General features: G+C 39.9%; 4 protein-coding genes across 7 annotated transcripts; 2 read left to right on the forward strand and 2 right to left on the reverse strand.

Moving 5' to 3' along the window:
* Positions 1–165: 165 nt before the first annotated feature.
* On the reverse strand, positions 166–11,815 carry swi2 (Protein singed wings 2). The gene is made up of 6 exons (XM_015174366.3): positions 11,447–11,815; positions 1,896–2,105; positions 1,667–1,841; positions 1,300–1,602; positions 1,060–1,239; positions 166–990 (listed from the first exon to the last, which is right to left on the reverse strand). The coding sequence occupies exons 1-6, from the start codon at positions 11,527–11,529 to the stop codon at positions 442–444; spliced, it is 1,500 nt and encodes a 499-aa protein (XP_015029852.1). The 5' UTR covers positions 11,530–11,815; the 3' UTR covers positions 166–441.
* Positions 11,816–12,379: 564 nt separating this feature from the next.
* Positions 12,380–15,028, reverse strand: rdgBbeta (cytoplasmic phosphatidylinositol transfer protein 1). The gene is made up of 7 exons (XM_002049847.4): positions 14,864–15,028; positions 14,656–14,804; positions 14,504–14,592; positions 13,555–13,562; positions 13,410–13,481; positions 13,219–13,348; positions 12,380–13,165 (listed from the first exon to the last, which is right to left on the reverse strand). Exons 1-7 carry the CDS (start codon positions 14,912–14,914, stop codon positions 12,825–12,827), a joined length of 840 nt encoding a protein of 279 aa, XP_002049883.1. The 5' UTR covers positions 14,915–15,028; the 3' UTR covers positions 12,380–12,824.
* A 287-nt stretch (positions 15,029–15,315) lies between these two features.
* On the forward strand, positions 15,316–21,187 carry LOC6626652 (uncharacterized). Of its 4 annotated transcripts, none has more exons than XM_015173860.3 (5): positions 15,316–15,399; positions 15,762–15,957; positions 19,143–19,332; positions 19,396–19,534; positions 19,602–21,187. In XM_015173860.3, the coding sequence occupies exons 2-5, from the start codon at positions 15,811–15,813 to the stop codon at positions 20,422–20,424; spliced, it is 1,299 nt and encodes a 432-aa protein (XP_015029346.1). In that variant the 5' UTR covers positions 15,316–15,399; positions 15,762–15,810; the 3' UTR covers positions 20,425–21,187. The 4 variants fall into 4 exon arrangements, with proteins under 4 accessions (XP_015029346.1, XP_015029347.1, XP_002049882.1 ...); XM_015173861.3 differs by having other exon boundaries at positions 19,143–19,320; XM_002049846.4 differs by having other exon boundaries at positions 15,347–15,474.
* On the forward strand, positions 15,968–19,080 carry LOC116651089 (kelch-like protein 40b). Its single transcript, XM_032436842.2, has one exon. It carries the CDS (start codon positions 17,367–17,369, stop codon positions 18,789–18,791), a length of 1,425 nt encoding a protein of 474 aa, XP_032292733.1. The 5' UTR covers positions 15,968–17,366; the 3' UTR covers positions 18,792–19,080.
* Positions 21,188–22,606: the final 1,419 nt, after the last annotated feature.

The raw sequence follows: 22,606 nt of genomic DNA on the forward strand, positions 1-22,606 counted from the left end.
ATCGTTGTAATTGACAAACCAATCAAATTTATTATTGTTGATATCTTTGCTTTTATAATAATAAATTTTAACAATAAATAAAATAGGCAAATATTTACTTAGTAATTTGCTATTAAAATACAGAAAAATACAGAAAGCTATTACAAATACTTGAATATACAATAATTACTATTTCGCTTAAGAAATACTTCCGTAAAAGCTCCAGTTACAAATATATTTACACTTTTCGTAAATTTTGTATAATATAAAAGTACAAATTAAATAATTCTTATTTTAATAAGATAAAATTGCCCTATGTGAACTTATTTGATAGCGCAACTCAAAAAGCATTTATTTTATTATACTCTGTAATAAAATTTGCTAAAAGGTATCTCTAGTCGAACACCCTCAACTATTTACATTTGTAATACTTTGAACCAACTATTTAAAAACTGAGCTTTCCTACGGCATCTTCAAGACTATCCAAGGAACCCGGCCGTGATATTTATAGAAATAGTAGTCATAGGCGAGCTTGCCAAGTATCAGTATGATGAGACTGGCCAGGACGCAGTTCAGCCAGTCGATGGGATGGATTCGCATGCCATCGTCAGGGCTTATGTTGCACATGTCGTGACGCGTCAGCGACAGCACCTTGGCCAGGCGTAGCTCGTCACCCTGCATATAGGTGCAGGTGACGTTCCACGCATCACGAACAATGTCCTTGTACTTGGTTAGCAATTCGCGCAGTCGCATTCCAAACTTGCATGTGCAGTGCCAGGGATTCTTGCTAAGCAGCAGGAGATTCGCATTCTCGTTATCGTTAAGGGCATTGTCCAGCGCATAGACCTGAAGTTTTCGCAACAGATTTCCCTGCAGATTGAGCAAGCGAAAGTTTTGCAGCCAGTATGTGTCCTCTAGAAGGTCAATGTTAGAGATCCGATTGTTTTCCAGCTGCACATCCACCACATGACGATAGTGTGGATTATCTTTCAGTGGATAAATGTCGCTGATCTAAAATGGATTAGTGAGCGGAAACGTAAATAACAATACTATATATCACTAGACGCTAGACGTTCTTACCTGATTATCATTTATATACAATGTAGTTGTATTTTCTGGCAAATACGCGGGCAAGCTTTGAAACTGGAGATGCGAGCAGTTGACCGTGTAAAGTGGAATGTATGCCTTGGGAATTATGTGATGCATTACGCATGTGCAGTTCAGGAGATCCGCATGCGATTGGCACTCTCTTCTCAGCACCTGGAATTATAAGCGGATCAGTAAATGGACCAGAGTTACTTTCACTTTCGGGATACTTACCACCTTGTAGTGCATGACAAGCAGCATTTGTCGCTCCTTGTACTTGCGGTCGGTGCAGATAAGCTCCTCGCGATCGGCTACCAGCCGACCCTTCTCCGGCTGCAACAAGAGCCACTTGAAGTTGCGAGTACAGTTCCACGGATTGCCCGCCAGGTACAGCTGCTGGAAGGTGCGTGGCAATATCAGCGGTCCATCCAGCTGGATCAGCTGGTTCCAGCGCAAATCCAAAATTTGCAACGCATGCACACGCTTAAAGGTGCGCGCAGAGATGTACGAGAGATTCGTCCAGGATATGTTAATTGCCTGCAATGAGTGCACAACACATACAAATTGGCAACCTCAAAACCCAATTGGTGTCCATAAGCACCTGCAGATGGAACATATCCGGAAAGTCGAATATGAACTCTGTGAAGCCGCTGTATTCGATGGTCAAGGAGCGCAGATGGGGAAACTTTTGCAATTCGCCCAGCGGGTTAAAGGCTTCCTTGGGCCAGCCGCACAACAGCATCTGTTGTGCCGGAAAGAGTTTTCCCAGCTTGGAACTGTAAGAATGTCACGAATTAGTAAGCCATCCGATCCGCCATTAAATCTCCTACTTTAACGATGCCAGGTTATTCATGCCGCCATAGCACCTGATCAATCCATGGCGCGTTAGGCGGGTGCAGTTTCCGTCTGCAGCCTCCGGCGCTGCCGTCCAATTAACGCAGCTGTGGCCGGGGTTCAGAGCCGGCATCTCAGCTGCCACCGTTGTGGACGTAGTTGTCAGGGTCGGGGAATCATCTGGAGCATACGTGGCGCCGCAATACCTGTGCACATTCATTAATAAATAAGCTAAAACAATATAGTACGCAATTGAAGTCGTATTTGATTGCGGGTACAATCAAATCTATTTCTGGAAATGGGGTTGGGCTAGGTGATAATTATTGGCATGCCAAAACTTCAAACCATATCAACGTACGCCAATTCGAAGAGCTATTCAACTTTTATGGTTGTGTTCACTCTAGCTCCGTGATAAATAGAGATCGATAGCACAATTCAATTTTTATTTGCTTATAGAGTTGTTCATTTACAAATATATATATTTTATCTGTTTGATTTAATCTGTGTACGCTTTATAACCCAAATAATATGTGATCTAGACGAGTCTCTGTGGCCTTCCCTATCTTATCGTCATTTTCCATCATTATTTTAGTGTTCATGAATTTATTGATAGGCTAAATGCTTTTTCATTTTATACTTTTTCGCTTAATTTAATATATTCACGATGAACGCGATAAATATTAATCAAATTTGAAGCCCTGCGGCAGTTGGAAATAATTGTCTTATATTTTGTAAATAATATCTTGGAGTTTTGAATTGAATAATATATTAATTATTATAAAAAGTTTCAAGCAGATTTGTAATCTTAAAATCTTGCCTATAGGGTATTTTCTAGTCCGGACCCCTTGATGAGAACATTCCTACTAGTTTTTGACAACTAACGCGTATCCAGCAAATAATTGCCCATCGTGTCGATTTTGGCACTTCCAATTAAACCCAAATGTTGTTTATGGTTATTTAACTTGTGTACATACATGCACATACATACAAAGTTATATTTAATATACATAAGTAAGAGATACACATGTTTATACGAGTGCATGTACATGAGTTCCGCGCCAAGTTAATCGGTAGCACTCTGATCAAGTACTAAATATGAGAGCCAACATTGTGAGGCCCTAATTAGCTCTGTATATAACGCGGGATGCGACGCTTTTTCTGGCTGACATGAAGGTGGTGTCACTTAGCACATCGGTAGATCTGTTTGTGACATACTTATATGTTCGGATCTCACAAAATTAGAGAAACAATGCTGACAGTTGAACAACGTTCAATTTGAGCAATTATTGCCAATGCTGTGAGCCGTAAGAAATCAAATTATTTAGTAAATATTCTACGTTTTCCAATACATAAATTAACCTGAGGTAAAGAGATCTCCACATACTTATTACACAAGCACTTAGTTTTTTAGTACAGATTAGGACTTCAGTTATATCAAAACCTCACATATTGCATATAATTAATATGAAAACATATCTATTTTGTATTTATGATTTCAATGATATTTTGCTGGTGGCGTTTAGAAGTTTGATTAGTTGCAATTAGCATTGTTTATCAATGTTTTTTGCGCAAGTGTTAAAATTAACAATATACAAAATAAAAACAAAAAGTCGTAGTCGAGTGTGCTCGACTACAAAATCTCTTGTACTTATATCATATTAAATATATACATATTATATAAAAGGAAATATACCAAAATATGAATTCGAAAATGATGATACACATACTAAACAAGTAAGAGGTTCTAGTTGGGAGCTCCCGACTAGGGGATACCCTGAACCCTCTTCTTCCAACATCAATTACACATATATATTCTATTTTAGAAGCTATATTGATGCTGATCAAGAATATATATACTTTATGGGGACGGAGATGCTTCCTTCTGCCTGTTACATACATTTGGATTTTGCACAAATACAATATACCCTTATACCCATTTTTAATGGGTTCAGGGTATAATCATCGAAAAAGTTTCGATTTTCGAACCGACCTCGACCTCAGAGCGACCTCCGCGAGGAGTTATATCGTTTTGGAACGTCAAACCTCCGCGCGGAGTTATGTCGTTTTGGAACGTCATATCTCCGCGGGGAGTTCTGTCGTTTTGAAACGTCACATCTCCGCGCGGAGTTATGTCGTTTTGGAACGTCATATCTCCGCGGGGAGTTCTGTCGTTTTGAAACGTCACATCTCCGCGCGGAGTTATGCCGTTTTGGAACGTCATATCTCCGCGCGGAGTTCTGTCGTTTTGGAACGTCATATCTCCGCGGAGTTATGTCGTTTTGGAACGTCATATCTTCGGGGGAGTTCTGTCTTTTTGGAACGTCATATCTCCGCGGGGTGTTATGTCGCTTTGAAACGTCATATCTCCATGGGGAGTTATGTCGTTTTGAAACGTCATATCTCCGCGCGGAGTTATGTCGTTTTGAAACGTCATATTTCCGCGGGGAGTTATGTCGTTTTGAAACGTCATATTTCCGCGGGGAGTTATGTCGTTTTGAAACGTCATATCTCCGCGCGGAGTTATGTCGTTTTTGAACGTCATATCTCCGCGGGGTGTTATGTCGCTTTGAAACGTCATATCTCCATGGGGAGTTATGTCGTTTTGGAACGTCATATCTCCGCGCGGAGTTATGCCGTTTTGGAACGTCATATCTCCGCGGGGAGTTCTGTCGTTTTGGAACGTCATATCTCCGCGCGGAGTTATGTCGTTTTGAAACGTCATATTTCCGCGGGGAGTTATGTCGTTTTGAAACGTCATATTTCCGCGGGGAGTTATGTCGTTTTGGAACGTCATATATCCGCGGGGAGTTCTATCGTTTTGGAACGTCATATCTCCGCGCGGAGTTATGTCGTTTTGGAACGTCATATCTCCGCGCGGAGTTATGTCGTTTTGGAACGTCATATCTTCGCGGGGAGTTCTGTCGTTTTGAAACGTCATATTTCCGCGGGGAGTTATGTCGTTTTGGAACGTCATATCTCCGCGCAAAGTTATTTCGTTTTGGAACGTCATATCTCCGCGCAGAGTTATGCCGTTTTGGAACGTCATATATCCGCGGGGAGCTCTGTCGTTTTGGAACGTCATATCTCCGCGGGGAGCTTTGTCGTTTTGGAACGTCATATCTCCGCGGAGTTATGTCGTTTTGGAACGTCATATCTTCGCGGGGAGTTCTGTCGTTTTGGCACGTCATATCTCCGCGGGGTGTTATGTCGTTTTGAAACGTCATATCTCCATGGGGAGTTATGTCGTTTTGAAACGTCATATTTCCGCGGGGAGTTATGCCGTTTTGGAACGTCATACATCCGCGGGGAGTTCTGTCGTTTTGGAACGTCATATCTCCACGCGGAGTTATGTCGTTTTGGAACGTCAAACCTCCGCGCGGGGTTATGTCGTTTTGGAACGTCATATCTTCGCGGGGAGTTCTGTCGTTTTGAAATGTCATATTTCCGCGGGGGGGAGTTATGTCGTTTTGAAACGTCATATTTCCGCGGGGAGTTATGTCGTTTTGGAACGTCATATCTCCACGCGGAGTTATGCCGTTTTGGAACGTTATATCTCCGCGGAGTTATGTCGTTTTGGAACGTCATATCTCCGCGGGGACTTCTGTCGTTTTGGAACGTCATATCTCCGCGCGGAGGTATGCCGTTTTGGAACGTTATATCTCCGCGGAGTTATGTCGTTTTGGAACGTCATATCTCCGCGGGGAATTCTGTCGTTTTGGAACGTCATTTCTCCGCGCGGAGCTATGTCGTCTTGGAACGTCATATCTCCGTGCGGAGTTATGTCGTTTTGGAACGTCATATCTCCGCGCGGGGCTATGTCGTTTTGGAACGTCATATCTTCGCGGGGAGTTATGTCGTTTTGAAACGTCATATTTCCGCGGGGAGTTATGTCGTTTTGAAACGTCATATTTCCGCGGGGAGTTATGTCGTTTTGGAACGTCATATCTCCGCGCGGAGTTATGCCGTTTTGGAACGTCATATATCCGCGGGGAGTCTTGTCGTTTTGGAAAGTCATATGTCCGCGCGGAGCTATGTCGTTTTGGAACGTCATATCTCCGCGCGGAGTTATGTCGCTTTGGAACGTCAAACCTCCGCGCGGAGTTATGTCGTTTAGGAATGTCATATCTCCGCGGGGAGTTCTGTCGTTTTGAAACGTCATATTTCCGCGGGGAGCTTTGTCGTTTTGGAACGTCATATGTCCGCGCGGAGCTATGTCGTTTTGGAACGTCATATCTCCGCGCGGAGTTATGTCGTTTTGGAACGTTATATCTCCGCGGAGTTATGTCGTTTTGGAACGTCATATCTCCGCGGGGACTTCTGTCGTTTTGGAACGTCATATCTCCGCGCGGATATGCTGCTCTATTCAATTGCGCAGTTGCATATAACTTTGGTTTTTTTTAACTGATCTTTATGAAATTTTCTACAGTTGTATTGTATCATGGAATTTTTGTGTATACTGAAAAAGTCAATTGCATTTAAATTTTGGCTTAAATTGGTTGGCAATAAAAGTTGGGTTATTAACTTGATTTATAGCTATGGGGTGGTAGCGGAGTGGTATTGATGCTGATCAAGAATATATATACTTTATGGGGACGGAGATGCTTCCTTCTGCCTGTTACATACATTTGGATTTTGCACAAATACAATATACCCTTATACCCATTTTTAATGGGTTCAGGGTATAATCATCGAAAAAGTTTCGATTTTCGAACCGACCTCGACCTCCGAGCGACCTCCGCGAGGAGTTATATCGTTTTGGAACGTCATTTTGGATTTCTTTTGTTTTGATGCCAATCGATAGAACTGATCCTTACGATTCAAAAATTGTATGCAATTGCAAAATCGGACATTATTTGACGGAAATATTCCAAAAAATCATCAAAAAGGTTGAATTTACGAACGAATCGGATTTTGTCAACAACATTTTTTAACCCATCGATGATTAATTTGTTTGAATGCCAATTGATGGTTGGGATCCGTACGCATTCAAAAAGGTATAACATTTTAAAATCAGACATAATTTACCCGAGATATTATCAAAAAATCATCGAAAAAGTTTCGATTTTTGCACCGACCTCGACCTGCGCGCGGAGTTATGTCGCTTTGGAACGTCATATCTCCGCGCGGAATTATGTCGTTTTGGAACGTCATATCTCCGCGGGGTGTTATGTCGTTTTGAAACGTCATATCTCCACGGGGAGTTCTGTCGTTTTGGAACGTCATATCTCCGCGCGGAGTTCTGTCGTTTTGGAACGTCATATCTCCGCGCGGAGTTATGTCGTTTTGGAACGTCATATCTCCGCGGGGTGTTATGTCGTTTTGAAACATCATATCTCCACGGGGAGTTCTGTCGTTTTTGAACGTCATATCTCGGCGGGGTGTTATGTCGTTTTGGAACGTCATATCTCCGCGGGGTGTTATGTCGTTTTGAAACGTCATATCTCCACGGGGAGTTCTGTCGTTTTGGAACGTCATATCTCCACGGGGAGCTCTGTCGTTTTGGAACGTCATATCTCCGCGCGGAGTTATGTCGTTTTGGAACGTCATATCTCCGCGGGGTGTTATGTCGTTTTGAAACATCATATCTCCACGGGGAGTTCTGTCGTTTTTGAACGTCATATCTCCGCGGGGTGTTATGTCGTTTTGGAACGTCATATCTCCGCGGGGTGTTATGTCGTTTTGAAACGTCATATCTCCACGGGGAGTTCTGTCGTTTTGGAACGTCATATCTCCGCGCGGAGTTATGCCGTTTTGGAACGTCATATATCCGCGGGGAGCTTTGTCGTTTTGGAACGTCATATCTCCGCGGGGTGTTATGTCGTTTTGGAACGTTATATCTCCGCGGAGTTATGTCGTTTTGGAACGTCATATCTCCGCGGGGAGTTCTGTCGTTTTGGAACGTCATATCTCCGCGCGGATATGCTGCTCTATTCAATTTCGCAGTTGCATATAACCTTTGGTTTTTTTTAACCGATCTTTATGAAATTTTCTACAGTATATCTTATTGTATCATGGAATATTTGTGTATACTGAAAAAGTCAATTGCATTTAAATTTTGGCTTCAATTGGTTGGCAATAAAAGTTGGGTTATTAACTTGATTTATAGCTATGGGGTGGTAGCGGAGGGGTATTGATGCTGATCAAGAATTTATATACTTTATGGGGTCGTAGATGCTTCCTTCTGCCTGTTACATACATTTTGATTTTGCACAAATACAATATACCCTTATACCCATTTTTAATGGGCTCAGGGTATAAAAATGTATATATGAATAACATACCAATATATCCATGATGTATATATAAATATATATACATATATATATATCTAACTTAAGATAATGTAATAAGCAAACTGTGTTCAATTTCCAATTATTATTAGAGTTTTTGTTTAATGTTCGAAAACCCAAGTCGCTAAATGATAAACTCGTTTTGCGTAAGAAACTTGCATATGTTCAGTTATACTTTAAAAAAGTCTCTAAGTCCAGTTTATGGACCTATTATATTATTATATTATATTATGAAAACGCTGCTTGTCGTCCTGAATCAAGAATATAAATAGTTCTTGGCATCTTGCTTTTTCTGCATGTTACATAAACCCACATAAGCACATTATACCCTCTTTATACATTTTTAATGGGTTCAGGCTATAATTAAAGTCGACGAAAATATTTGTTTTGAAATTTACCAAAATGGTAGCTGTACGTTATTAGCTTGACTGACTGTTGGGCAAAATCGTGAAGAACAAATATTTGCGCACATGGCGTATGTGTGTTATTTGAAAGACTAACAGAAAGTCAAGAATCGTACTAATTTGCAGCGATAATTCGGTTAGTAACCAAATTTAATTACCAGCCTTATTTAAGACGAAAATTAGTCTCAAAATAATTCCATATTTTTGTTCTTCCATAGGACCGACAAATTTTGGAGATATATCTACGTAGTCTGTTCAGCTTAATGCAAACAAAATAGACAAGTGCGCAACCTACTAAAACCAATTGGCAATCAATTTTAATTGAAAAGTATTTCATGCTGTCTGACATTTGGTTGTGACAATTCGCTTGCGATTTATTAAGCCAATCAAAACAAATTGAAGTAAATATTGAATAATTGTAATTTATTATTAACAGCATGGCCAAGGTCTAAGCCGGCAAAACCTATGTAAATTCAATTTAATTTAATTAATTAACTATTTATTCAAACTAGTAAGTAAAAAGAAGAAGAGCTAGAATTGTGGCTACGGGCTTGTAAATGTGTAAAAACGATAGTAAAGCTCGTAATCGCTGAGTTACTTTAACACAAAAATTGTTTCCATATAACAACTCGAGCTATTCCTTTTTATAAAGGTTAATGATTTAATAGACCGATCTTGGGAAGCTTGAACTCGTATGTAAGGCGCATATTAGGTACATGCACTGCCTACAAACAGAAAGACAGAGCAATGCAAATCTTCACCCTAGATATATGCTCTCTTCTCTACTAGAAGGCGAACTGTTATGTTCTTTATCAACATCCCGTAGCTTGGATTAGGTCCATCTACCAACGAGTAAGCGATTTCAGGCTTCCGGTTTTTTTTCACACAAATATGATTATATGAAAATGAAATTGTTTTCTTAATGTCCAATTTACGTATTTTCCAAAAAAAAGTTGATAAGAAACGTTTGCATTGATCTCATAAAGTGCTATAAGACATTATGTTTCTACACCTTTATCTTTCTCGATTTGGTGCAGCCACTTGAAACTAGTTTATCAATTCGGTAATAAAAATAAATCCACTCAAGAGCTTGTCACGCTTCGACTTAAAGTTAGTTTTTAATTTTAAACAAATTGGCCTCAAGTTGTTGCGGACACATTTATTTATGCATTTAGACGGGGTCCCCCTCATGTTAAATAAAGGTTTCAATTCGAATCAGGGCTCGGCTCTGTGTACTGCTCGTAGCAGAGTTATTTCGAACTTTGGGCGTCCTTAAAGCCCATATACTCATTTGTACCTTTGTAGTAGAGTATACAAATAATAAAATTTTAAAATAAAATTTTAGAAAGAATGGGACAGAATACAAGTGCCCCGAATTAGTAAAGTAAGTTTATCAGATGATATTTATCTGTCATGTGTTTAAGATTTTGTATGAAATTCTTATAAACAAAACAAATATAGACCAGACGCCGAGCTATTTTAGGCAGTTCACACAGTACATTCATCAGGTAATCGCGTATTACCTGATATGACAGCTAAGACAGAAGCAAGAAGCTAGATAGCTTATCTACTTACTGAAAATCCCAAACAGTTATACGAAAACCGACCTAAATATGAATATATTTTCTAGAATAGTTATATGTGGAGAAGAGAGGCATACAAGGGAAATTTTTGTTTTTGCCAAAGGTAAAGACACGATAAGAAGCGCTATATAAATCGAACGCTCCATGATTAATTGTGCCTCCAATTCTAACAATAAATCTAAGAGCCTTTGCGTCACTTATAAGCAAGTTGCTTTAAATAATAGTAAACGGGCAGAGGTATTTAGTTAGTCATATGATGATACCCTTGCCATATAATCACCTACCAGCAGGGCTTTTTATTAGATTGCGGTGAAATGTTTAGAAACCACCATTTAATTCTAGGATTCCAAAAGCTGTCTGTATAGAAAGTATTGATCTACCATTCAAAACATTTGAACAAAATTAAGATAATTAAATACATATGTCATACAAATGGATAGCCCACTTTCATATATTTCGTTTCTTTAAGTTTAGACATCACTCATCCGCCCATTTGTCGCCAGCTGAAAATTCAATATCTGGCAGCTTTGCCAAATTATTAAGTAAATCGATCGGAAGATACTTGAAACTTGTTTTTTTTTTAAACACCTGACCAACAATATCCACCCTTTTAATGGATTTCCCCAAAAGTATGAACCACATTCCGCAGTGTCGAGTGGTGAGCCTCATCTTGTGTTTATGCCCCTCAGACAATCAATTAATTTATATCTAGATATTTGTCACAAGACCGATTAAATTGAAATAGATAACAATTAATTCATGTGTTCTTTTCGACACAAAAATTTGAATAGACAAATCGATTGTTATTCCAGTTCTTTAAATTGTGATAAAAACAAGATAAAAAGATGAATTAATACGAAAAAAAAAATATCAGAGCCTGTTAAATAAATCAACCAGTTCAGTCGAAAAGCTTAGACACACTTCAGTGCTCTTCAGGTTGGCTTATACAACAGGTACATAAACATGGTGCAGTTAGGCGCATGTAAATAGCTTTTACGATAAGCCCATTTGACGCTGGTTTACCCATTGCTGATAAAAAAAAAAAAAAGTGAGCAGATTGATTTATGAAAGAGAGCCAAATATTAACATTGACACAGACCGGTACGAAGCTATTAGATTTAATACAACAGTAAGATACGAGGATCAGAGACCAATTGGAAATTATATATGAATAGGCCTACTTGACGTATGCGCAACCAGTTAAGGCTCTCAATATAAACGGCACTTATCGAAAACACTTTCAGCATTGTCTGATTAATAGTTTGCGCACCTGCCGAAAATAGCCAGCAACAGACAAAAACTAATCGCAAATGAGTTTCCATCAGTAAAGGTGCTTCGGTGGCTCATTCTCATTCTTATTCACTGGCACGGCAATCTATATGCGTATTTATTGCGATCTCTTTGAAAACACGTGTAAGTTTGGATACGTCAATTTCCGAATGTCTTTCACATTTTTGGATTCGCACATGATTTTTGTTTTGCAGTTTTATAATGCCAGAATCGCTCCAAACCGGCAACTATTTACACATAGATGTATGCGGCTGCGTTTGCTACATATTTTAATGTCATGTTTTTGTTGCCGAGCTTTAGTTTTTAATCGCTTCGCATCCGTATCTCTCGCCCGGTCTGTGCTACTTTTCTCGCGTTTGAAGTTCAAATGAGGCGCAAATGCTAAACGCTGACATATTTTGGCGGCATCGGAGATCTCTTCAACCAAATCAGCTGTTCGAGACATACGTGTGAGCCTATATATTGTTGCTGCTGTGTGTGTTAGCTGTGAGAGTGAGTTTGTTATGAAATTTTGTTGTTTTCATTTTTCCATGGGTGCTCGCGTATCTGTGTTAATAGTGCCAATTGATTTATGTATATGTAGCTATGCATGTGTGCAGCATCAACAGCTGATTGATAAGCCCGTCAGAAAATGTTAGACTACCAATTGTGAGTGCCGTATATAAAAGCTGCGACAAGCGCATACTAATTGCTTTATTTTCTATTGCCAAAACAAATGCTTGGCTTCTCTTTTAAGGCACTATAAAAACTGAAACGACGCTAGTCTTTAAACATTTATGTGTACCCAGCGAATATATAAAACCACCTCAGCCATCAAACTTTAAATGTGGCTAAGAAACCTATAGAGGCATGTGTATGATCTTATCTAAGCAATAAAGTTGCAACAAAAGGTTTACTACTTACACAAATTACGTTCGTTTATTTTTAATTTTGTATTTGTACATTTAAGTCATCAGCGCATTTAAATCTACAGCTTCTGCGTATTATGTACGAGGATACATATCAAATAACTAAAGAGAATAGTTAACAAAAACCAAACCTAAAATAGTTGCCCACATAAATATATCAGTATGCAAATCATAAATATAATGTTTTTCTTTTTTGGTTACGAGTAGTACTCATATTTGTTTCTATGTCTATCTGCAAGTCAGATTTAGTATCTTGAGCTTATTTGGACCATTTATATATGTAGTATATATGTGTACTTTCTATGGCTACGACTTGAGAAATTTGTAAGCTCGCAATGTCCCATAACATTATCTTATTGAGCTATAGGTTAAAACTGTCTGCCGGCCCTGTTGGCAATAATTTGGTATAACATTCACAAAAATTCAACTAGCTGTCATTTAAACAATATTCTAAGAGTCGCCCCCATCCGTGGGCGTTGTACTACCATTGGCGGCAGCGTCATTATCCTTGGCTACTTGTGGATTCGCATTGTACTGAACCTTCTCATTAGTTTCCGCTTGCTTTTGTCGCTCATAGGCGCGTACATCCTCCAGGGTCATGCCATGCCACTCATCCACCCAAGCGAAGGCCTGGCGATGGCCGAGAAGCAAAATATCCCGAATGCCACGCTGTATGAAGTCTTCCACCTTGGTCTGCAGACCCCAAACCTCGAAGCTGGCCAGCACCACCTTGTAGGAACACATAATAGGAGTATCAGTTTCACGCCAGCCCTCGATAAGTGGACCACGATCTGCAAACGAAAACAGTTACAAATGCTTCAAGATCTTTCATTGTTAGACTAACTTGTCTTCTCTGACTTAAAGAACTTTGGATCCTCTTCGCGTTTATAATGTTTGCCACTGAACTCGTCAAATGCAATGTCCACATGGTCTACTGAACGCGCCTTCAACTCTTCCTCGCTGAGATCTAAGCACTGTATAGAATAACAATAATTAGCTGGTTCCAAGTTAAGATTTCTTTTAAATACTAATTACGTTCTCGGTGCTGCCATTGTTGTTCTCATATTTGGTCTTGATTAAAACATTTAATTTGGGTATGAAGGAGCACTGTAATATGCAAAGTATATATGTTTATATATATATATGCGAGTCGACATGCCCAATCAATTTAGATAATTACCGTGTATTCTGCCATGTGGTCAGTCATTTGAATCAACATGAACATAAAAATATAAAGGGAAAAAATCAATACATGACATAATTTTAACTTTACCGAAAAATAACTAAAAATAGAAACATCGAAAGCCAATTAGGTTCCAAAATATCTGCGTGTGTGTTTGTTTGTTTCTCTGCTTAATTACATTTGAAGAATTATAATGGAAGCGAAAACCAAATACCATTTTATATTTGCATTCGTCGGTGGATTTGATATTGTAAATGCATTGGCCGTATAATTAATTTAATTTGTACAACAAATAGCTTGGGTGGAGGGATTATATTGTATTTATTTTAGTTACCCTTGTTATCAGTTACCACTTGATAATATCTAAAACGACCAAAAACTAGCGTATAAGTCATATCAATCTGTTTATTTGTAGAGCCCACTAAGCAGACTGGTTACAGCTGCCACGTTGCCAAGGCTTATCGGGATTGTTTGCTCAAATACCAACAATCGAGGATCCCAAACAAATCAGTCACTAGCAATAGCCGGGATCGATGTGAATTGGAGCACCTGTTAACAGATTACACACTCGCGACCCTACCGCCACGCTCACACTGTTGCTGTAAGCGTTATCAGAAAGGTAACGGCTGTGACCGTGACGTCTTGGTGGCATGACAAAAGCGATATGGTCACAAATATCCATAGGAGTATACATAAATATATATGTACGCTTATCGTAGACATGCCAGGCCAAGGCGCCAAATCGATGAGAGGGCACGAGGGGGCAACCATATGGCAAAGTGACTTTGATGTCAACTAAACGAATAATTGGATACAAATAATTATGACCAGTCAGCTGGAAAGCTGGAGTGGATTAATCGCGAGAGGTATGGTTGCAGGCTGGGCTGGCCGTATTTGTGGGGCATTGAGCTATAAATAGATACGCGGCAGATGGTCGCAAACTCACCTGTTAGCGTGTAGGGATAATAGTTCCATGACTTTTCCGTCACGTAGAAAACGCGCGGACAAATGGCCTGTATCCAGTATGGAAGCCGACTGGAAAGAAATATAATGCTTAGATGAGAGAACATATCCTGACGGGATAGTGCCAGTTATTACCTGGACAGGTGTATGCGTTTCTCTGTGTACTGTCCCTTGCCGTGAACGGGATCTTCGCAGGGCTTGTTATCCATCACCTCGACACCTTCCCCTTCGTCAAACTGCTCCAGACTGTGGCGCGCAATCATATACAGCTGTCCAATTTTATACTGCGAAATGTTGAATTGTTAACAGTTGGCTTGCACCGGCAAATACGAAGTGTACTCACCTCCTCCACAGTTAGCGGCATGCAAACGCGATATTCCTTTATCAATACCATGTTGCCAAGTTATATTCAAAAATAAAAATAATATTACAACGGATCTGACGTTACGCAAAGAACGGCACACGAGACGAGACGCAACTGAATCAACAACAAAATATATTCTACTGCAACTCGATGGGGCTATCGATTGTGTATTGTGTTATCGATTGCCTGGCTTATTACCTAAAATAGGGCGTTTATTTTGTTTATGAAAATATTCAGTATATATTATAAAAAATTTGAAGCTAAATATTCATTAGTGATAATCAAATTTATTAAATTAATATTCCATTTTATTTTACACTATTCCCTTAGTATCTCTAAAAAAATACTGCAGAGCAAAATTTTGTTACAGCAGAGTTGCTTGGGAACAGCGTACATGCCTACTATCGCAACCAAATAATTCCATTTGAGAATATCGATATGCAGCCGATTATTTAACAGAGAACGGACACACTGTCTGATTACTTGGATTTTTGCTAGCAGCAAATCGGAGCTCTGTACGTAAAAACATATAAAGTGCGACACATTGATATTTTTAACTAGTCAAACCTACAAAAAACAACATCTGCAAGGTAGAATTGTGAAATGCGTATATAATAAATCGAACAAACTTAGCATATAGTGCTTCAAATCGAGTACGAATGAGACACAATCTGAAGTGAAAAAGTGGCACAATATTAAATACATACTACACACACATACATATGTATGCACATTATTTCATAGATTGGCGAGTGGGTGCGTGTGTGTGTATACATGCATACACACGTACATATATACATTACTGCATTAAGTAGATCTAATTTCGATGCACATCAACATAATTAATGCCTGATCTCTCGCATTTCCCCGTCTCTAGTGCACTGCGACACTACACAGCAACACCTGTCGCCTCAGAGCGACGTGCAATGTTCAGGATCCGTGTCAAAATGGGCCCGCAACGAAATAACAACAACAATGGGAACAGCAACCATGGCCGGGTCAACAAGGAGTGGACCTGCTGCTTTGGCCTGCATGTGCATACCGCTACATTGATGATTGGCCTATGGCACCTGGTAAGCTATTTGCGACGCAAAAGCCTTGATTAGAGTATCTACGCACATCTGAACACCTACGCATTACTGCAGCTATTTCCGCGCAGCTAACACATACACGCACACAAGTTGACCCTGTTCAGTGTCACGAAGGGAAAAATCAATTGTCGCTGCACTGTGACTCTCAAACTGTTGCCAAGGCAGCGACTTTGAAAGTTGCAAAAACTGTTGAGAAGGTTGTCAACTTTCGCTTCTCGTATTTCGCGCAATTGTGACGTCAAATGAGCTGCGCTGCGACTCAAGTTTTATTTGCATGAATCTAACCGCAGGCCAACCCACTTCGAGTCGCCCGGCGCCTTGCACGATTTTGCAATATTTAAACAAACCATTTATATTACGACGTGACATATGCTAGTTGATTTATAGGTATTTTGCAGTATTGAATCGTTAGACTTTACTCATCATCTCAGATTTAGGATTGATTTAAACTGCAAGTCTTGCAAAAATTAAAATGTTTTATCAAAACAATTGACTTACCAAGTAAACAAAGCTTTCCGGCTGTGATTTTGACAAGTTTCAGCGCCATTTCGTAACAATTTTAATCACATGAAAGGTCATGCGTAAGGTTCAGCTAATTTAAGTAAAAATAGCTGTTTTCAACCATAAATATTTAAGTAAAGCCCTCAAAAATGACCATGAATGTACAAAAGTAAATATGGATCGAAAGTTTTCCACGTGACGAGACATTGCCTTATTTTAACCCATGTACGGCAGTTGAGCATACCCTTAAAAATGGGATAGTGGGCTTGTCATTGATTGTGTAACAATATTATATTTAGAGTTCTTCCACTTTCTCCATACATATAAGCAAATATCGGACATTTATATTCTATAGCAAACTCAGCAATTAAGGCTTCATAATTCGCTCCACATATCTTCAAATCCGTAGTCTGTGTAGCAAGTGTATGTTATCTTCGGTGTGCCAAATGTAGACGGCTTTTCTTGTTTGTTTTTATCTTAGCCTTATTTGTGCATCAAAATTTGCTTATCTATGTCAGACATTTCCGAATTTTTAAGAGTTCACTTGATTAATCATGCTATCATCTCTCTTTATGCGAGCGGATGTTTAATTTGGTGACTAAAAATATCAGGTTCCTGATATCACGATTTATTTATTTTATATAATCTCCATATTCGGTCTAATGGAAATTACTAGTATTTTAGCTTTAAGGTCAAATCACTTTTAGAAAACAAGCTTTTGCTCCTGCAACCTTCAGAGACTAACCTATATAAGTTCACCAATAAATTTATAAGTTCGGTGAAAAATTGAATTGACTTATTTGTCTTCGTCAAGTGGACACAATTTCTATTACTTCACATTGTTGACAATTTTTACAAAGAACTCTATTATTAGCTGAAAATAAATTTTAATGTATAATGTATTTGGGACTCTATTTGGCGGCCAATGTACCACTGCCAATGTCATCGGAGTCAACCGTGATTACGCCGTTTCCGATACCAATTGCTACTCCAATGCGATGCACCAATATAATGAAGATACATGCGAGGACGAAGAGGGTAATTCGACATCTATTGAGTCCATTGCCTCCTCCAACCCACTGAGCGAAGAGTCTGAGTTTGGGGCAAGGCATCGATGGCAAGAGAAGTTTGAGCCACGGGCTGTTAATTCCTCTGCTTATACGCCCATCTTTTGCCAGTCTGATACGCCCCACAATAATTTGGCAGATCACACGCTTATGTCACTGGGGTATAAAGCACCTGATGAATGGCCGGAGCTGAAGCGCCAAGCGCCAGTCGCCAAGCCACATCTTTACGAGCTGCTGTCGGAGATTGTGCAGAAAGATCGAAAGACTAATGCTGTGATAACCATTGCACAGAGCAGTCTCCAAGTGCATCTTATCGTGCTGCAGTGCTTTTCGGGTCTGTTTTGTGATTTGGGCAACGATACTGTGAACGTGGAGTTGCCATCCGAGTGGGTAACGCCCCGTGCGTTTCGGCTTATTTACGATTGGATGATTGCGGATGCGCCGCTGTTGTCTCGGCTCGGCTTATTGGAGGTGTTGCGAGCCGCCAGTTTTCTTAGGATACCGCAGCTGGAGAGGCAGTGCGAGCACTGCCTGGCACATGGCATCACAGAGGAGTCGTCAGTGCTGTTGTATCTAGAGGCGCGACTGTTGCGCATGGAACGAGTGCATCGTCCTTTGCTGCAGCGCGTCGGTCGCTTTTTTCTGACTCTAGTCGCCTCGCAGGAGTTCCTCCAACTGCCGATGCATGCGCTTTGGCTACTGCTGAGTTCAAACGGCATAGGAGTCAACACAGAACTGGAAGTCTTCATGGCCGCCGTGCGCTGGCTCAATTTCCAATGGCCTAAAAGGCGGCTCATCATAGCCCAGCTAATTTCATGTGTGCGCTTTGCCCTAGTGCCTCCCTGGTTGCTCATTCGTCTGCACGACCGACACTCCACATCCATTGAACTAAAGCGTATTATCTCGCAACCAGAGGTGCTGCAGCAGTTACACGATGGCATTGGCTACACTACGACACGGCTTTGCTATGGTTCCGATCGAGACGCGTTTATGCTGCATTTGGAGCGCACTGGAATGCAGCCGCCGGAGCAGCGCAATTGGATCTACGATCGAGAGTGCAGCTACCACCATCGACTGCACTGCCAGATCTCCGATGAACTCCCATACGAGGCCTTCATAGGCTATCTCAGTTGGCTCCAAACGCAACATAGAGATTATTGGCAATCGCTAGAGCCGGTGGACGTTTCTGAAGTGTGTCTCTGTTGCCAAACAGCTGCCAAAGAAATGAAGGAGACCTTTCATATTTAAAGATTTTTATTATACAGACTTTTTCTTCCAGCTGTGGAAATATATTTTTGCCATTTTAAGAAAATTTTTGCCCTCTTGCAGAGAATCAAATGAAATCCTCTTTTGACAAATAGAGGAGTTCTGTATAGCCTAAAATAGACCCATGTAAATAGCTTTAAACTGAGGGAGTATTTGGCTTAAAATAAGACAGACGGTCATGGCAGGCACATATTTTACTAATCCTTAGTGAAAGCTCCCACAACGCCGCGCCGGTAGTTGTCTGGCTATGAGAGTTTACACTGTAGTTGATAAAGGAGTTATTCGTGTTAAGACGAAGGAACTGATAATTATTTTTTTTCTTATTTTTCGCAGTTCTTGAATATACTGGCACTGAGCGTCCTGGCTGTCATTTGGCGCAATCCGGAAATGATGGATGAATTGGAAAGCGGTAATCATGATTTTACCGTCGATCTGAATGCACCCGCTTTGCCCACGCCACTGAGCAAGGTGGATCCGCCCTACGCCTATCGCGATCATTCCCTCAACTACCGTAAGCGTTACCGTAAGCAGTCGGGTCTGAGCTGCGCTAAGAAATCATTGTTAATTTAACTGCTCCCGTTTGTAGAGAACTTTGACATGGGCGGTCTCGTGTGCACATGCATGATAGCCATTACGCTGATGATGATTTATGGAACAATCAAAGGGAAGCCATCTCATCTGTTGCCCTTCTTCTGCTTGCAGCTGTTCGACTTTGCAATCACAACGTAAATGTTAAATTTGATGTGATATAGTTTAACTTTTAATAACTTGTTGCATGCTTCGCATTTGTAGCTTGACCGCCGCTGGTTACTTGTGCTATCTACAGGCCATTCATCGTATCATTGCCGAGTCCCATCGGCTTCCGTGGCGCGAGAAGCTGCTGGAACTGCCTCCCGAAGAGCTGGTGGTTGTTGTGCTTGTGGTTTTTGTGTGCATCGTGTTCCTTAAAGCCTATTGCATTGGCATTGTCTGGCGCTGCTACAAGTACTTGACTCTACGACAACAGCATCTGCGCAGCTTGCTACCCTGCGTCCTGCCCGAAATGGCAGTCCGCGGCATGGGCGGCGGTGGCTTTGGTGCTGAGGAGCGGGCGTATTCGACACTGCTGCCCAATTATGATGAAGCCATTGCTCAATACTTGAAACAGGCACCACCACCATCCTATCAGGTGGCTATGTCCAACTATCAAAATGAGGATGAAGGTGCCACGGGTGAAGCTCCGGCTGCTGACGGTGGTGGCAGCACGCCACTGTTTGTGGCACTCGATGCGGTCGCTGCCAATGCTGCTCCTAACTCGAATGACAACCTGGACAATAACAACGATATGCCCAACAACAACAATACGGTTCATGTGAATGCCAACACACCACCAATGCGACGTAGCGAACAGGCGAATACTGGTAGCGCCAGTGTCTCAGACGATTCTAACGGTGATGACGACGAAGAGGACCTAGAGGTTATTGATGGTGGCGTCGATGTAATCGAAGGCGTAGTGCCGCCACCGTCATACAACGACGTTACTGATCCTCATGTGCAAGTGGGACTGCATTCGCCGCATGATCGTCAGGTTAATATACCCGGTCAGGTACCTGGACGCAACGAAAGTCAGGCCTAAGTTGTGATTTCATTAAAGTTTTTACAGAATTATCGTGTTGTGAGCAAAACATTCGCCCACACGCTTCCTCTCTTGCCCCCATATTAGCACAACTTTTCTCGTTTGGTTGCCACATATATTCCATATATATTCCACATACGATTACATTATTTCTGTCAATGCAGTTTAGTTTGCACAAAAATGTGTACTTCGTCGTATATTAATATTGTATGTATTATCGTATTGAAAAATGTTTGTGAAACAGAATGAAAAGAATTCTGTCATATTTATTCCGCTAGCAGTCGCGTATTGTTATTAATCGTAAAAGGCATCAAACCTAACCAAATATAAATATTCTCTGAATTTTGCTCTAAAAATTAACGTATATATATGGCAAAATGCTCGTCTAAAGCCCCATAAAGTTGTATACTTGGCCGCGTCAATTTCGTTTGGCATTTGGTTTTCATTTCGTTATCCTGTGAATTTTACCTAGTTAAGCGCAAGTAGTTGTTACCAAAAAGAGAGTCGAACGGATGTTATAAGAATCTAAAGGGAAGTATATTTATGCGAAAGCATGTTCTTCTTATGTTTTAAGCTAACTTGTAAGACTTTATGCATATTTACTGGCATGTCAGTTTTTTAATTTAAATGTGTGCATGAATTTCGTGTACCACACTTCACAGACATCCGAAAAATATTATTTATGTATGTACAACATCTATATGTATACTATATACTAAATATGCAAAGATATTCGAATAAATATTAGTTTAAAAAAATAGAACTATAGATTATTTTTAAAAAAAAATAATTTTTATTAGAGCTTGAGACAGTAAATTCAAATGTAAGAGCTTTAATACCGAATTGAAGTGCCAAAGATATTCAGTGAAGAAAAAGTTACGTAATGAAGCAGATTTAAGCACTCCTGTTAATTAATTTTGTAGAGGAATGAATAATGTATGCCTGTTGTCGACCGTGTTGGTCGTGCCTTGAGATAATTTCCCGTAAGTTTTTGTGCGTGTTCGAAAAGTTAAGTTTCGTGTTCGTGTTATGCTGTGTCATAACTCCCACTCCCGCCTATCTTCCTTTCATACATACATATTCAAAGAACATCCAAAGTAAGATACCCTTGGCCAGAGCACTATTACATCTCTTGTCAGGTCCACTAGCTAATCATTTTTCTCCCTGATATTTTCTATTCTTTTGCGATATTATTGAAAAAAAAGATGAAGAAAATAAGGGAATGATTCAAAAACTAATTGGGTAGTGTTAAAAATCTGACCACACGTTCGCGTGCCATTATAATTTATTTTGAGTCTGACATCTACATCACAAGCAAAGTATTTTAATCGATTGGACTTATTAGTGATTTATAAAAGCACTTTATAATTTGATAAGAATTCTGAAGTCTGAAGTAAATCAAAACATCACGTGTCTCGTATTGGGTTGGAAATTATAATTACCCATCGTACGATTTTGTATTTTCATACCCTATAAAAGAGTAGAAGGGCTGTGAAGAAATCAATATGAGTTAACTTTGAACAAGATTATAAATTTCTTATGCAAGGTTCAACACGGCATCGACAATACAAAGATGTTTGATTGTGTTAAGTAAATTGAATTGAATTGAATTTAGCCAGGCTTAAAATGTTTTTATATTTTGCAAAGCTTCCCTATGAATTATGAACTATGCATATATGAATAACAACTCCTCTGTTTATCAATACAGTACCCCTACAAAAAGTGAGATGATTTCCAATCCCAAATTCGTATAAAAAGTTGTTGTGTTGGTATTTGTAGATTGTTTATTTGCAAGAAAACACACCTATAAAAGTTGTATCAGTTTTACAATACGTATTCAACAATACTAATGAAAATAATTTGATTCAGACTTTGGCATGCTTCTCGAACGAGTCAAGATAATTTGCCAGCTCATTGTATACATAGCTTGTGTATGAACCAGGAGCCATAAATTAATCAAATTGCTATCTTCATTGTAAATTTTTAACTGGATTTACTTTATTTTAGTAAATTGCGTTCACAATTCTGCAGTGACTGATAATAGTATCGAAACCATATTTTGATAGCTGACCCATCTGGCCATGGTTCGTTGTCGAGCTTATCCTATAAGCTTTAGCATTTTATCAGCTACCTAAGATGTTTTACATTCGATTTAGAATTATGACTTACAAGGCTATTGTCC

This window comes from Drosophila virilis, chromosome 5 (assembly GCF_030788295.1).
Source record: "Drosophila virilis strain 15010-1051.87 chromosome 5, Dvir_AGI_RSII-ME, whole genome shotgun sequence".
In the NCBI taxonomy this organism is placed as follows: Eukaryota; Metazoa; Arthropoda; class Insecta; order Diptera; family Drosophilidae; genus Drosophila; species Drosophila virilis.

Coding starts and splice junctions, on each gene's coding strand:
- swi2 (XM_015174366.3), bottom strand. CDS start 11,529: ATGAGAATGAGCCACCGAAGCACCTTTACTGATGGAAACTCATTTGCG. Junction 1,603..1,666: donor CGGATATGTTCCATCTGCAG/GTGCTTATGGAC, acceptor CACTCATTGCAG/GCAATTAACATATCCTGGAC. Junction 991..1,059: donor TGTATATAAATGATAATCAG/GTAAGAACGTCT, acceptor AATCCATTTTAG/ATCAGCGACATTTATCCACT.
- rdgBbeta (XM_002049847.4), bottom strand. CDS start 14,914: ATGGTATTGATAAAGGAATATCGCGTTTGCATGCCGCTAACTGTGGAG. Junction 14,805..14,863: donor TGCCGCTAACTGTGGAGGAG/GTGAGTACACTT, acceptor AACATTTCGCAG/TATAAAATTGGACAGCTGTA. Junction 14,593..14,655: donor AAACGCATACACCTGTCCAG/GTAATAACTGGC, acceptor ATTTCTTTCCAG/TCGGCTTCCATACTGGATAC.
- LOC6626652 (XM_015173860.3), top strand. CDS start 15,811: ATGTTCAGGATCCGTGTCAAAATGGGCCCGCAACGAAATAACAACAAC. Junction 15,958..19,142: donor TGATTGGCCTATGGCACCTG/GTAAGCTATTTG, acceptor TATTTTTCGCAG/TTCTTGAATATACTGGCACT. Junction 19,333..19,395: donor CAACTACCGTAAGCGTTACC/GTAAGCAGTCGG, acceptor TCCCGTTTGTAG/AGAACTTTGACATGGGCGGT.
- LOC116651089 (XM_032436842.2), top strand. CDS start 17,367: ATGTATAATGTATTTGGGACTCTATTTGGCGGCCAATGTACCACTGCC.